Source organism: Streptopelia decaocto (assembly GCF_964273445.1).
Source record: "Streptopelia decaocto genome assembly, chromosome: 6".
Lineage (NCBI taxonomy): Eukaryota > Metazoa > Chordata > Aves > Columbiformes > Columbidae > Streptopelia > Streptopelia decaocto.
The window spans coordinates 1,137,655-1,153,664 of NC_138660.1; the positions used below are offsets into that span (position 1 = coordinate 1,137,655).

Below are 16,010 nucleotides of genomic sequence, written 5' to 3' on the forward strand. Positions count from 1 at the left end.
AAGAAAACGCATGTTTTACTACAGCAGCAAGACAATGCCCTACAATCAGGCCAAGCTCTGGGTCACAGCTACGCAGAATTTCAATGCCTCCAAATGTTAACGCTTTGTAAATATATCCATCAGAGATTAAACACATCAGCATGTAACCCTGTTAACACCGTCCAAATCATTTCCAGGAAAACAGAACAGCGACCACACTGCAGTTGTGACGGACAATATCCTCCACCACAGCTTTGCCACCCTGATCTGAGCTGTGTCCCTTGCTATAGGGACCCTTTCTGCGTTCCTTCTACAGAACATGAAAAAAAGCAAGATATTCAGAGCAAAACGCCCCTCTGCTGTGTATGGCTATAGATTTATTCCATCAACTTACCACTGACAGTTCCTTCTACTGTAGGTTCCTGTTAAATCTGAAATGTAACAGCGTCTTAGTGGAACTAAGAGCCTTGAGGTGATCTCAGAGAGCCCCTGTTTCCACCTTGGCAAGGCAGCCCGCGACAGCACAGCCTGCAGAGCCATCCGCTCCACCGCAGCCCCTCCAGCCTTCGGCCCCGATGTGGCCCAGCGCCACAGCGCCGTCCCGCGGCACGGCCGCGCCGCTCGCCATCCGCGCTCGTTTCCGCCGCTCAGTCGGCAGGCAGCGCGCCCGCTTGTTCTCGCGACTCCATCTCGAACGCTGCATTCAAATGGACACGCGATTTGGCCCTTTTGCTCTGTCGGTTCATAACCCACAACGGAATCCTGAACGTGGTTGTGCTTATTTTCCCCTGCACGTTCCCACCAAGGGGAAAACTGCGGACGCCTAAATGATGATGTTGTCACGCACACCACTGGAAAGTAAATCTATTCGGTAAAGCAGAAGAATCATTTTAATACAACTGCTGCAAGTCCTGGGAGTACATTTACCTCTGTTTGACCGAATGACAAACCCTCAGAAAAAAAAGCTCTCAGTCAAAATGCACAATCATTTCAAGCATATGCAGCATATTTAATGTAAGGCTTGAGGACTCCATTGCTTCCACCTTGGCTTGCGTGGATTTGTCACAAAATAAGAGTATTCACTGGTTTAAGGTTGGTTTTAGACTTAGTTCTCGGTTCCTTGTAAGTCAGTAGGGAGCTTTATTTGAATCACTTTTGACATCCCACCTCTTCAAACGTTTCAAATGCTGCTTCACCTGGAGCGGGTGCAAGTGTTCTGTACGGCTGGGAAACCTCTTAACTTGGTCAGAGATTGTGGAGGCAACAAAGGGAACTCTCCCGAGTAACTGGCAGAAAATTCATCAACATCTGTCACATTCGATCAAAGAAATGTCGGACCATGAGCACATTTCAGTTTCACAATGTCACATGTACACAATGTGCACACTTGTATTTCAGCCACCCATGTTCCAATGTCTATACAATGGTATTACATATGAATCACGTACATAGGAGAAAATTAAACCATTTACATATCTTTTAATCCTCTAGTCAACTAAATGAGCCACTCCTAGGTTTGGGCCACAGCATTTCAGACGGATGTTCCACGTGCGGCACATCAGTCAGAGCAGAACTCCAGTCCGCCCAAACCGCCCCGACTTCCCTCGTTATCCGCAGGTTCCCATTGCAGACCCCCCGGGGCCAACAACCCACCAAAGCTGCTGCTTAGGACTCTGGTTCGGATTCCTTTTAGACACGAGTGTTCCTCAAATAAATAGATCTATAAATAACTTGAAATAAACAACGGAAAGCTGTAAAGCGCTGAAGTATTTGTTATCCCATCCACAGATCATTAAAAGTTTTAATCTATTTAACAGCGTACCGAAATAAAATTAATTTATGTTAGCAAAAACAGTTGGCATTGTATTTGCCAGAGTACCTTGAGTCAAGAGGAGCAACGGCTATCAGTTTAAATACCTAAATTAAATGCCTTTTAATTGCTGTTGCCATCTTCTTCCCGTTTTCTGTATGCTTTATTCAACATCTGAATTTCTTCCTGATACCCATCTCTTTCCTTCTGCTGTTTTTTACTGTTCTGTCGATGAGCTTCGACGGTGTCTGGAATGGAGATGTTAATATCGCTGCCGGGATTGTTTGACGGGATGAAGAGGGAGTAGGAGGCGGTTTCCCCTAAATCACACGAGACAAACCTGTTTTCTTTCCGTGAGTAGCGCAGGGACGGGGACCTGACCTGCGCGGAGGACTGGCTGATGTTGCTGATGATCGACACAGTGTCCAGGGCCTCTTCGTTGTCACAAATCTCAAGAACCTCTAAATGAATTTTAACACTCGTGTCAGCGAATCTATTAGGAGACTCCTCTGGGTCTGGCTCATGACCAACACTTTTAGATCGATACACTTCGATTTTCTTTGCCGTGGGTGTTATTTTTTGCCCTTCCGTGCTTACCTCGTATGTCGACAAGGAGAGCGTTTTTCCCGTGGGTGCCTGCAGAGATACAGTTCCTTGGAATGCACACAGAGGGATGGCTAAGGCCCCGCCTGACCGCTGCAAGAAGAAAGAATGACCATTATTTAATGCAAATTTTTGAAGTCAGAATCATTTTAAATAAGCCAATTATGCTTATTAACTTATTTTACCCTTGTAGATTTTCCCTTGCACTATTTTAGAAACCTGGAATTCATGTCTTTAAAGAGTAAAAAGAAGTGGTTTTAATTCTACACTTCAGTATAAAACGCGAAGTCCCAAGGGCCGTGCCTCAGCCACAGCTCCTGGACAGACACGGTGTGTCAGCACAGGCTACACGGACCGGCCGCTGCAGCTCACGGGCACCTCGGCACCCTCTGCCTGTCCCAGACCAACACAACGATCCCCAAAGCTCCTCATCCAGTGACCAAGAGAAATGAGGACTGGACTGGCTTCTGCAGGTTTGCACCACAGAAACAGCAAGTTGGTCATTTTCAAAGTACATATCCACGTTTTAGCAGCCAAGCCCGCTGCAGCACCACCAACGCTGCCACGTTTGCCCCAGTCCCTGCCCGCGGGCGCCGGCCCTTCCCTCGCCGTGTTTTACTGTCTGTGGCCGGTGTCACCGCATCCCGTCCCACCGCGGGCTCCCACGGCACAGCTCCTGCCCGCTGCAATCTGGGACAGGGATGGCGCTGGAGAACTGCACATACCGGCACATGCATTTTTAACGAGCACACACAAATATCACAATGAAATACACCACAAATGTACGTGTTCCTTAAGGAGCGCTGATGCATTCTGAACAGAGAAGTCTGTGCATAATTGATCAAGCAAATTCTTTCTTTATTGAACTAAATTATCCACCTTCCAGATTTCAGAGAAGAGAGAGAGCAGCCGTTGTTGCTGTGAGGCAAACTCTGCCCTGTCCCCTCCTCACTTCCAGTGTTCAAATGCTCCTACTAAGGCTGTTTATGGAACCCAGTAACCTCAGGGCCTTCCCTGAATAGGAAATCAGTCTGATCCCTACGGCTTTTCTGGGAGGGAAGGGGAATGTAACTTCACAGAATCTGTTATTGGCAGAAACCAAACAGAAACGCCCTTTTTATCTGTTTTGCCATGAAATAGTTATACTTACGTGAAATATTAATAAATGCATATTAAGCTGCAAGTACAGTTGGAGCAAAGAGCCCTGCGGTGCGGCTGTAGGCTCCGGGGCACGCGCGCCCCCTCTGCCGCCCGCAGGCTGCGGGAGCCGAGCAGCGGTTTGCTGAGCTGGGCGCTTGGAGGAAAGTCAGGAACCAGCTCTCAGTGCTGCTTCTCATGTACTTACACGTCATGTTCAAAATAACTTCAAACTCTGCTTCACAAGCGATCAAGAATTTATTCTGCTAGAGGAAGCCTAGAAAATTCCGTAAGGCTAACGTATGAATAATTCAAGTACCAAACATTTCTACATACTTTTTGCATCTTATATTGAGCATAACTGGATTAATCCTGTTACAAGGATCCTAAACTCAGCGGTCCCAGTTCTCCAGCGCTCAGAACCTGCAGAGACCACCGTCCAGCCCGGATAAGCCCACCCTTCCCAGCATTGCCTGGCAATGTGTTGTTTTGGGGAGCAGATGACTGCACAGTGGGGCAAGGAAAGCAGGAGCAGCTCCGTTCTCCAGACGTGGTGATCAATGAATACTTCATCTCCTGAGAACAAGGCTGAGAGCCTTAGCTGGGTAACGCTTGTTAGCAGCGGCAATCAAAGAGAAACCGTTCAGAGCCACAGGACCCGAATGGTGGCTCACGTAGCTCACGCCTCGCTTCAAGGACAATAAATCACCATTGCAATATGGTAAAGGCCAGTGGAGGGAAAAAAGGTTAAACAGAGGAAGAAAGGAAACACCTAAGAGCCTGGAATTCCCACATGATCAAGGGGAAGAAGGAAATTTATTTGGAGGGTAGACCAGAGCTGCCCTCCCTGACTGTGCACGACGGCCGAGGACTCAGACACCCCAGTCTGACCCGCTGCCCAGAGGCGGCTGCCTAGCGCCAGCCGAGATGCCAGAGGGTCCCAGATAGCCTCAAAAACCCCTCAAATATAGCAGAGGACTACTGGGAGACCTCCAGAGGTGGCAGCTGGTGGCCAAGCGGGACAGACACCCTCTCCACTGGTTCCGCACGCCCGCGTCTGGGCAGACGGACTCCAGCGCATGGCAGTTTGTAGACTCCCTCACGATTCCTAATTTTCCAGTGTCGGGAGTCCCAGGCTCTGGAATAAGAAGACAGGTGTAACATTAGTGTTGCAGCGAAGCAGAGATCACACCGGAGTGTGCATGGCGTCCCTGGGGAAGGCAGGAGGGCCCAGAACGGAGAGCGGCTCCTGCGCAGCGCAGGGACACAGGCGCACACAGCCGCGGGGACACAGCCGCGGGGACACAGCCGCGGGGACACAGGCGCACACAGCCGCGGGGACACAGCCGCGGGGACACAGCTGCACACAGCCATGGGGACACAGGTGCACACAGCCGCGGGGACACAGCCGCGGGGACACAGCTGCACACAGCCGTGGGGACACAGCCGCACACAGCCGCGCACACACACAGCCGCGGGGACACAGCCACGGGGACACGCCGCGGGGACACAGCCGCACGCAGCCGCGGGGACACAGCCACACGCAGCCGCGGGGACACAGCCACACGCAGCTGCGGGGACACAGCCGGACACAGCCGCGGGGACACAGTCGTGGGGACACAGCCACACACAGCTGCGGAGACACAGCCGTACACAGCCGCGGGGACACAGCCGCACGCAGCCGCGGGGACACAGCCGTGGGGACACAGCCGCACGCAGCCGCGGGGACACAGCCGCACACAGCCGCGGGGACACAGCCGTGGGGACACAGCCGCACGCAGCCGCGGGGACACAGCCGCACACAGCCCAGGGGACACAGCCGCACGCAGCCGCGGGCTCTGCCGCATCCCGTCGGGCCACACCGCCCTGCCAAACACAAATAGCAGCCATCTAAATAAAGCCCTAATGAGTTTGCATTCCTAATTACTTCGGTGGAATACAGCTCTAGCTGAAAAGTTCTATTTTTAGAATGTTTCCAGGAAGGATCCCGACGTTTCTTTCCAGAGACAATGTGTTTTCTGTTTGCTTTAAAATAGATGCTAAGTCTTCCACTTCCCTAAAAATCAAGATTAGCTGCAGTAAAATTAATAACTGCAATGATTTGCCCTTTGAGAAGCTGACTGCAGTCAATTTAGAGCTAATAGGGTATGACAAGAACAGCCAAGCTCACCTCAGGCGACCCTAAAAACCAGTATTTGTCTTTGGCCTGCGTGGCGTGGCCAGACCTTTATTCAGAGCAAACTAGTAACAGAACGTGCCACAGAGGCACCCGAGGTAGGAACACTCGCACCTGCACGCCAGAACGTGTGCACTCAGTCGTCGGGGCTGCCGTGAATGACCCCAACAGAAATCCCTTGAATATTCCCCAAATAAAGTGTGCGGCAGCTCCAGCGACCGCCCGCCGCGTGGCTGCAGATCTATTGCGTTTCCACCATCTTCCCCACACACGGAATAGCTGGGTTTAGGAGAAACAACCCTCTTTAACACGGAAAGAGGCTTGCCTGGCGGATTGCTGCAATGTCTGCCTTTCACCCAACCTCTTGCCTTGCTGTCTCACATCCTGCACTGACCTTTCAAAAGCAACTGTGAAAACAGGAGTGCCCGCTTTGATGAAAATGTTTGTTATTTTTAATAAGATTTTTAGAACAAGTACAGGCTTGGTCCTTACGTAATTTTGTGCATTTGTTCTCCAACACAGTGTGAGATATTTATGACCATTTCTAATAATTTATTTGCACTTCCAGGTAAAAAAGAGTGCTCAGAATTAAAACTTCAGTGTTGGTTTTCATTATTTGCATGAAGATAAATATTTGGGGTGTGTGCAAGAAACACAGATATTATCCAAATCTACACTAGAGTAACATTTAAATCATGAAGTCATGCACCTGCAAGTGTAACAATGCCAGCGCCGTGGCTACCTGATGAAGGAACTGTGGCTACCTCATAAATGAACCGCGGCTCCTGCATTTCTACCTTGTGCGGCTCCTCCTGTGGCACGGGGAAGGTGGCTGGGCAACCACCCACCACGCGATCCAAGGCCAAGCTGATGGCCCATGTGTCCACCTCTGGAGAAGCTGCCTGAGGTCTCGAAGCAGAACACGGGGCGAGCAGGTCCCTCCAAGCCACAGAGACGGCTCCACCTCTGCGGCTCCACTGCACAGCACCACGGACACCGAGTGATGAGCGGGCTGTCCGCTGGACCACAACTAAAGCAGTGTTGGCATCCACAGAACTGACGTTTCCTCCTTCACAACTCCGCACTCTACACATCCCAGTCTAAAGAACATTGCTTTTGCATAGTTATATACATTTGCCAAAGCCTTCCAGCCACCAGTGTTTGAAAATGAGTTCCCAGGGTGCTGAGTGACAGGGCTAATTGCACCATTAACTGGCCGCAGGTCAGCTCTGCAGGAAAGAGGTGAACTGGGCAGCACCTGGTGGGTACAGAAATCAGAGCCCGGGATGTCTGGTCCAGCTCCTTCATCGCGCCGCTACCAAGAAGGTCACACTTTGCACAGATGATCTGCTGACGTCCATTCTCTTATTTGTAGTAACTGCAGAACTGGCCTCACCCTTTCACCAGACTCAGTGAAGTTTATTTGACATGTACTGCCAGTCCCAGGAAAAAGTATCTGAGTTCATTTGCAAGCATCATACTAACAGGCTTCCTGCTGAGCTGCAGCTATTGTAAACTGAAACTGAAATGGTGCTTTTGCTGGCTAGGAAAACATAATGAAGAAAAATATGTTGAAGAACAGCACAAGCCTTTAAAAAATGGAGAACATATCAGGCTGGAGTGTAATGGCTTTATTGGAAGGTGTCTAAATTGCACTGCTTTTGTAACTCATATTCCATTAAGTGGCATTAGGGCCAATGTACAAAGATCCCTTGGTCAGTGTGATATTGATTGTTTGCAGCATTGTCTGTTCTCTCAGAAAAGGAACATTGATAGCAATCAGTGGCGGCTGTTTGCGGGATTGATTCCTGCAAGAGTCTGCGACACAGTGTCATGCTCAGCTCCACAAGGCTTCTTTATCCTCATTATGTCTCCTCAGCCCAGTTTTATTTTGTTTCTCTAGTTCCACCTGTGCATGTAAACTTGTATCCAGCCTTCATCAAGACCTGCTGAGCAACAGGTCTGGAAGCTGTTGCCCATTTAGGTGAAGCAGCCAGAACAGGCAGCAGGCACAGGACGGCAAACGCTCCCGTGGAGCCGCGCTGTGTCCAGCCCGGCCTGCCGGGAAGTGCTTCTGCTCTCAGTGTTTCTCCTGTCCCTGCAAATAACAGAGCGCCGGCTGAAGTTCAAGCGCAAGCAGAGAGTCAGCAAACATCGCAAGGACCGCACCGCTCTGTCCGCTCGGAGCAAAGCCAGAAGACGGTGTGAAATGCTACACTGATTGTTAACCAAGGGAAAACCACCCACAGGCAGAGACCAGCCGAGACCATCACAGCAGATACGTGCGGGACGGTTGTAGAGGCCACTGGAAAGCAAATATCTTCAAGTCCAGTTGCAACCCAGCCTCAGTGCCATGCCTGGTGCCTACTGGAACCTCTAGAGCTTTCCTGGAGTGAGAAAGATCCCGTGCATTTATCACTGCTGGAAAAACTTCACAGGAACTGCAGACACACAGAGATCCAGCGCTGGCTCCTCCGGAGTGAAATCATTACACCAGCTCCCCCTCCTTCTCTTCGCAGGGCACACTAACAGGTTCTACAGAGAGAGTCTGTTCAAAGAGTTTGCTGGAGGCAACCCATACATATCAAGTCAGAGAAAAAAAATAATCAGAAAGCCCACAACATATTGCAAGCCTGGGAGATTTCTGTTGCCTAAAGGCGCTTAACGACGGGCAAAAAGTACATGACATATTCACACCCGGTCTCTTCTGGAAAGGCAGATACACTGGTATCTTATGAGATGTAAACGTATCTTTCAAAAATGCAGCTGAGCAAGAGTTAGAAATGACAAGTACCATTTTTTCTCCCCCTCTCTATCACAGGAAGCCAATGTAGGTACTAAATGAAACCCGCTGCCTCGTTCTCCTTTGATGCCACTTTTATCGCAGAGAAATCCCTCTGATGGAGTAACTGCTCCCAGGGCAGACCATGAGCAGACAGCCACGCCGGGGCAGAGCCGCTGCCCTCGCTGCTCGCAAGAGATTTGCTTCTGGGTGACCAAGCAGCCTGCTGCTTATTGAGAAGAAAGCTGGAAGTACTCTAATGCGAACAGCTGTATTTATTTCTGTGATCAAGCACTTATAGCCTGAAAGTGTTGAGGATGAAGAACTTTTATCCTATTAGGATGATAATCCATTTCTTTATAAGGTTTGGTATTTTCTCCCCGTTGGATAGCTTCATTGACAAATTAAGCAGAAGTACATGGCCAATTAATACTAAGGAAAGACTCCCTTTTTAACAAAGGTGAGAAATGGACAGTGATGGGGAGAAAGTGACTTTTCTTAGATACTTAGGGACTTCCAGACAGGGTAAGTGAAAGGAGCGGTTTTCAGCTTATTTAATTTTTGGCCCAAATTGATCCTTCATCCACCATACATCTGAGAAATGCATTCCAGTTATTTTTACAATGCTTGCTGGAGTTTGATATTCTGCCCTTTCTCAGCAGCAAAGCAAATGTCAGCGCTGCGGAGCTCGCGAGGCTCGTGCTGAATGTCAGAAACACCGAGATCTGCCACTGAGGAGCCTTGAACTTTCAGATCACAGGAGCCTTAATGCCTGGCAACTGCACCAGGGTTACAGCTTGGAAAATGTCACAGAAGGAAGAACTGGGATTCCTTGTAATGCAAGTAGTGAAGAACTATGTCCAAAAGTGACATATAAAGGCCCAAGGCAAATAAAGCCACCGACACGAAGTCACTGCCAGCTGCTGCCAGGGAGATGCTCGTACCTGCTGGAATCAAGGCACAGGTCTCGCTGTTTCAAACCGCAGACACGGGAGAGGGGAAAAGGGATTTTTCATGGCTTTTTTTTAAACACCATCTGGAAACTCCCGCAAGGAGAGCCACGGTTAATGATGAACCTAGTGATACACCAACGTTATTAACCAAACTGCACATGGCACACGAGGGGCTGGCAAGAAATAGTAGATTAAAACCAGGCTGAGTCATCATTTACTTTTGCCCACTAACACAGTAATTCACCACTGCACCAGAGCCAACATCTGCCTTTTCATGAAAGCGATGATCAATCACATCTGAAAAATCAAACAAATTCCTACTCTGACTCAATTTACCAAATTGTCTTGTTCGGAGGGAGAAGGGATTCCCTTATTTAGATATAAAATCCATCTTACGCATCTCACCTCCGTACGCGCCACAGGTCGCTGCAGCTCTGCGGTCAGCCCTGCCTGGGCAGGAGCTTGGCCACGGTGACTTTAAAGTTAACTCCTTTAATGCAAGGATCCCCTTCCCAACACTGCCAGGACAGCCCGGGAAAAACTACGGCTTCCAGGAAAATTACAGACCATCTTCCCTTGCCCGTAAATAGGGCATAAACATGCAGCTACACCACCTGGAAATGTGGTTCTCAGACTGAGAGACTTCTGCTTATTTCAATGGAGACATTTAAACCCCTTTGACGGGCAACTGACACTTCAGTGTGGACAAGCAATGTTTTGCAGTTCTCTTTCTTCCCCTACCCACAGGGTAAGCATGACAAAAACGTCACCAGATGCCTGGAAATACTCTTGAAAACATCATCTTTGGGGAGGTTTTAGAGAGAAAATTCATATTCATTAAGATGATTTAATATAATCCATAGAGCAAAGTTATCATATACAGATTATGCAGGTGCACACAATATATCAATAATTAAAACCCTAGGATTAAAACGACACATGAGAAATCACTGTAGGAACAGAGTCTGCAAATGTGTGTGGTTACTAAAACACAGAATGCTAAGTATGGTTTTTACTAAAAGTAACTACTCTACCAATAGCCATTTCAATGTAAGTAGAAACTATCCTTATTTTTTCGTAAGGTAATTCTTGCGATTAGAGAAAGAAAAGGCAAACTGGTATTTTACCTGGCGAGGGGTCCTCTCCGACTTGCTCCTGCACCACTCCCAGTCGCTGAGCTCGGCTTTGTGACTTTCCTCGTGAGACAACCTCCGCTCGGCGCCCTCGGGGCCGTGTCCCCCCGCGTCGCCCCGCGCGCCGTCCGACGGGGCTGCGGCGCCGGGCGCCTCCGTCCCGGCCCCGCCAGCGCAGCCCTGGCTGCCCAGGCTGCCGCAGGACGTGGATTTGCCGTCCCCGTCGCGGTGGTTCCCACGGGAGATCCTGTAGATGCCGTAGCCCTGCTGGAAGGACAGGCTGAACTCGAACCCCCGACGTGTGGCTGAGCAGAAGGGAAAGAAACGTCATATTGAGGAGTGGAAACCAGGAAGAAAAATGAGATTACACACACAACGAAAATGACACGGGATAAATTATTAACTGCCGCTAGGAACAGGCAATTTTCTACCCACAGAAAGAATGAACTGCTGAGAAGAAAGACTTCTCAGGTAGTATGTTATTATACCGCCTTCTTCACGGATTCAAATGACACGTTCCGAAGTCAATGTATTCCCGGAAAGCAGGAGATTATCTGCCATTTTCAAAAACACATGATATATGCTGTTTTATGGGATACACACGAGAACAAAATGCCCACATGTGCAATGCTCTCGTTTTCAGAGCCTGTTTCAGCTGTATCCCTGCAGGTGAAAAACGGCACAAAATGATGAAACATTTCTGAGAATACATATAACTAACCCTCAATATCGAGAATCAAGCAAGAGAAACAGAATTCTACAATTAAAAAATATTTGAAATATTTACACAACAAAATTTTTGCATCTTGTCCATTCTAAATTCAGTGCTCCAACTAATCTTAAACAGTAATTGAACTAAATACAAATTCTGAATCATTATTTATACCCTTTCATTCTTCCTCTTTTCTAACACAAATCACCTGCCATTCTTTATCTTCCTCCTTCTCCTCTCACATTTGTAGTAACTAAAGAAGTGTCTTTTATTTAACTAATGAAATCATCTTCCCACCAGGCCTTTCACGCTAAATTATGAACTAAAAAGGTACGAGGATATATTTATACAACCTCTATTTCTACTCAACAATTTGTATGCACCTAATACAACAGTGGATGAAATTCTGGCCTTAGCAGCCATGGCGTTAGTACCTGAGAACAGTCTTTAGTACAAATATCTAAAAGTCACATTTTTAACAATAGTTTTCTAATTGCTACTTTTCTATCTGTTGTACATTTATCTCCCTATTTATCTATCGTATTCCATTCCATTCCATTCCAAACTTCCTAAACAGAACTTGCCAGCACTTTCGGCTCCCGCTGGGCCAGGCCTCCAGGGACACCTGCATTAAACATTAGCACTGCAGCTCTCACTTCTGAATGATTAATGCATAAATCTATCATTTTTATATACAAATATAATTGCAGCCTTATAAACAGGAAATTTTAATTGTTTTTCTGTTAAGTTATTCTTGATGATAATTATGAAAGTAAATTTAAAAGATAAACTATCGCTCCATCTTCCCTTCTTCCAGGTTTCTTTACTGGTATTTTTACCAGAACATATTTATTGTATGTTGACAGAGACCTAACGGATAGAGATGGATGGAATATGTTGTGGCAGATTTCTATCCTTCGAACTTTGCACAATTACCTATTGTTGAGTTTTTAAAATTATTTTTGCTTGTCCCAGATAGCAAACGTACAAACACATACGCATACACTTGTGTGTAATTAATGTAAATTAATCACTAATAAAGATACTGAAGTTACATTACCAGGTATAATAAGCTTCAATAAAACATTTAATACCAAACACGTCTCAGAACAATACTGAAAATGTATTTTCCTTTGTAATCCAAAGCGCAATCCCTCTGTGCAGACACGTGAGCACTGGAGATGGAGGTGTTTTGTAAGTAACTGTGGCCACGACGATGCCAACGTTACTCACGTTCACAGACGCCTAAACGTGTGTTTCACGAGGGACAAGCTGATGGAGTGAGAGCTGTATTTCTTGCCTCCTGTTGCTCTGAGTGTCACCCCATGGTCACGCTCTTATGGCAGAACATAGTATGGTTAGCAAAAGGCAGATTTTGGGAGATCCATTCTTCCCAGGGTAGGAGAGAGAAACCAGGACTCAGACTCCATCGGACTCTGCTAAAAGATCTGACAGTGACCCGTGAAAATCAGCCAAGCTTCTGTGCCTCGACATCCACTATTTCCACCCAGCTGTCTCACACGAATGTTGCGAGTCTCATATATTGCTCTGAATAACGTCTATATAATTCAAGTAAAGGATTTCAAGGAGTACAAAGTACTGTAACTAACCTCCTATTCTGTTCAAGATACATTCCAGCTTTGCATCACCCTTCCATACTTACTTTTGAGCTCTTCTGAAGACACCGCATCCGAATTCCTCCTGCAATTGATGACGCAGCCGCAGGGCAGGTGGATCCAGTGTTCCGACAGGACAAACACGGGGGTGACGGCGGCAGCCAGCAAAGTCAGCAGGAAGCTCAGCGTCTCCAGCGAAAGGCTCTGAAAGCCAGTGATGTGCTGGACAACCATCTGTATCTGAAAGGCAGAGCATTTTGAAATGTAAATGGCTTCGGGCACACGAGATGCTTCCAGGAATAAACAAAACATCTCGCTATGAATAAAGACACAGGTTGTCATTACTGCTTGCTGAGCCTAACGATTTTGTGCCTAACGGAGAGCGGAGAAAACACACTGACACAGGCTCTCCTCATCCTGCATTTCTCAGAAAAACCCTTGTTTAAGGTCAATATAGATGCCTGAACACTAATAAAAGAAGGAACTGTCAGTCCAAGCAACTTAGCAGAGACTGCCAGCTGTGTCTGTGTGTCTGTCCTCACAGACTGAGGAACCCCGACTCCTGCTGGGACACGGAGAGCAGGCAGGGCTGCCCGCAGGCGCTCTGCAACGCTCCCTCCTCGGAGAGCAGCTCGGGTGCTGGGTCTGCACACCTGGGGACAGGGATGACACTGCCCAACGTTCCATGTTCTCTACAGAACCCTTTCAAATCATACCAATATGTTCCCAATACGCCAGTGCATGCACAAGGACAGCCCTCCCTCCACCCCCTGCTGCTACACAGATTACAAAGATGCAAGCAAACCTCAGTTTTCTAACAAACTCCTGGTTTTTAACCAGCCTGGCAAAGGACGGGACTCCCAGCCGTGAGGAGGGGCAGAGGAGCTTGCTCAGTGCAATTCACACACCCCATCATGATGAAAAAATGCTTATCAGACAGCTGGCAGCACAAAAGGGCGGACCCTATTCATCCCTGTATTCAGGTGATGCAAACGATGTGACGACAGAGTAACACACTGAGGAACCGGGCTCTGCTCACAGCCTGCTACAGAAATATAGTGACACACACCTGCTTAGAGGGACTTTTGCCAGCACAAACTACAGTATAAGGAACAATTGCAATGGCTACTGTTCATCTGCTTCAATTCACGGCACACCAACTCACACGCCATTTAAATGTCAGAAAACATGAGAAAGTAAAGCAGCCTGACAATTTACCATCATCGGAAGCCAGAGAATGACTTTTGTCAATGCAAGAATCAGCGAGAAGCGCTTCTGGGCGAAGGCCACCGTGAAGTTCCTGCTCTGGACGCTGCTCAGGCCACGGGGCTCGGCCGCACCACCCTCAGCCACTCCTGTGCTAAGAACTGTCCCCGAGCTCGGGCACACGGCCTGGAAACGCCGCAGGGTTCTGTCCACGAGGTCTGGCGCTGGCAGCGAGGGGGGGGCCGTGCTGCAGCCCACGGGGGTCCCAGGGGTGACGCAGCCTCCAGAGATCTCCTGGTAATCAATGTGCAAGAGCTGCTGCTCGTCTGAGCACAGCAGCTGGTAAGTTAGAGGCACAGACAGCACTGTGAGAAGGCAGAAGCACAGCGAGTAGACAACAAATAAAAACAGGACGTAGGAGCTGGCGCAGTCGGTGAAGCAGCCCCAGGAGGTGGGGGTGTACTTGCCCCAGCCACAAAGAGGCAAAATGCAGATCAGCAAACAGACAATCCAAATGGTAAGAATGGCCCACACCACGTTCACTCGTCGCTTGGAAGTGCTGCAGCTCACTGGCTCAGTTTTGTTGATGGTGTAGAAGTTGTAAGAAACTATAAGAGATCCTTTCAGGTTGCTAGAAATGCCCTGGAATAAATACATAAGCGCTGAGGTGGTGCACAGAGGCTGGGGGAGGACATCACTTGACCACTGGGCGAGCATGAAAATAATCACTGGCACAATGCTGATCAAATCATCTATTGACAAAGAGGTCACGATCATTGAAACCGTGGTTTTGGTTTGCATTTTCAGCAGGGAAACTAGTGAATAAATGCTGCCCAGAAGTGCTGCGAACGCAATGATACAAGTCAAGCAGAACAGAAAGACATTCCAAGTTCTCTGCTCACTAGGCTTACCCGTGCTGCCATGATTTTCAGCAAAGAAGCTTGTCCCATTGAGTGACAAATTATTAGGCGCTACCGACATGGTCCCTGGCAATTTGTTTGTCTAAGCCTTCGCACTGACTCTGCAGGTTTTCACTAGCTGAAACCACAACTGTTAGCTCCACATCACAAGTTTCTTTTCCCAGAGTCTCTTTTGTGACATCTGATGAAGAAATATCCAGGTGAAAGCACCCTTGAGAACCAGAACAACTCAGGCTCTCGAAAAATCAGGCAACAATGAAGTATCAAAGGTGCTGAAAAAAATGCAGTTCTTCATAATCCTTTCAGTACTGGCAGCTGGTTCGTTCAGGCTCTTCAGGTAATAACATGCCGTTCACTTTTGACAAATCTCAGGCAACGTGCCTTACTCACGAGTTCAGCTGGAATGAAGGCAGAGTATCACGGACGTTCAAGCTCTAGTAGCTCAGGGAGAAACATAGTAGGAAAGAGAGGCTGTGGATTCACCCTGCGCTGTTCGGAGCTGCAGGAGGGAGGAGTCGGATGCGAGCAGGATAGCGGAGCCAGGGCAGCGAGTGTCTTCTCCAAGGGAGCTGCCTCCTGGATGGATGAGGAGCCTGGAACGGAGTCCCTGCGAAGCCACACCCCCGATGCTGACACCCAAATCCAATGCAAATACTCACGTCTGATGTCAGCCGTAAATGTCATTCCCGTAAAGCCCACGGCTGCTCCCGGGCTGAGCATCGCGAGCCAGAGCGCTGCTTTTATTCCTCAGCACTTCTGCACGCCCAGCTTAGCGAGGGGAGAAGCCGCAGAAGCCTGTTCTGAAGACGGAACAGAGGGGAGTGTCTGCTCTGGCTCTGCATTCCTGCTCCCGCTGCGAGCGCCCGCGTGCGCGCACACGCCGATGCCAGCCCTGCGTGACCTGGTGACAACCTGCCCCTCCTGACGGTAACGGCCGTGCATGTTAACCAGGAGTCGTCTGCCTGCGCGGGATCTCAACTCAG

At 48.5% G+C, this 16,010-nt stretch overlaps 1 protein-coding gene across 1 annotated transcript; it reads right to left on the minus strand.

The window, feature by feature from the left end:
• Positions 1–1,477: 1,477 nt before the first annotated feature.
• On the minus strand, positions 1,478–15,137 carry GPR149 (G protein-coupled receptor 149). Its single transcript, XM_082056021.1, has 4 exons — positions 14,120–15,137; positions 12,949–13,141; positions 10,568–10,878; positions 1,478–2,485 (listed from the first exon to the last, which is right to left on the minus strand). The coding sequence occupies exons 1-4, from the start codon at positions 15,086–15,088 to the stop codon at positions 1,913–1,915; spliced, it is 2,046 nt and encodes a 681-aa protein (XP_081912147.1). The 5' UTR covers positions 15,089–15,137; the 3' UTR covers positions 1,478–1,912.
• Between the last annotated feature and the right edge of the window lie 873 nt (positions 15,138–16,010).

Bases quoted from the DNA above. Each gene is read 5' to 3' on its own strand.
- GPR149 (XM_082056021.1), bottom strand. From the start codon at position 15,088: ATGTCGGTAGCGCCTAATAATTTGTCACTCAATGGGACAAGCTTCTTT. The intron at 13,142-14,119 runs GTAAATTGTCAG...TCTGCCTTTCAG, and splicing joins TTCTCTGGCTTCCGATGATG to ATACAGATGGTTGTCCAGCA. The intron at 2,486-10,567 runs GTAAAATACCAG...TTCTTCTTGCAG, and splicing joins CGGAGAGGACCCCTCGCCAG to CGGTCAGGCGGGGCCTTAGC.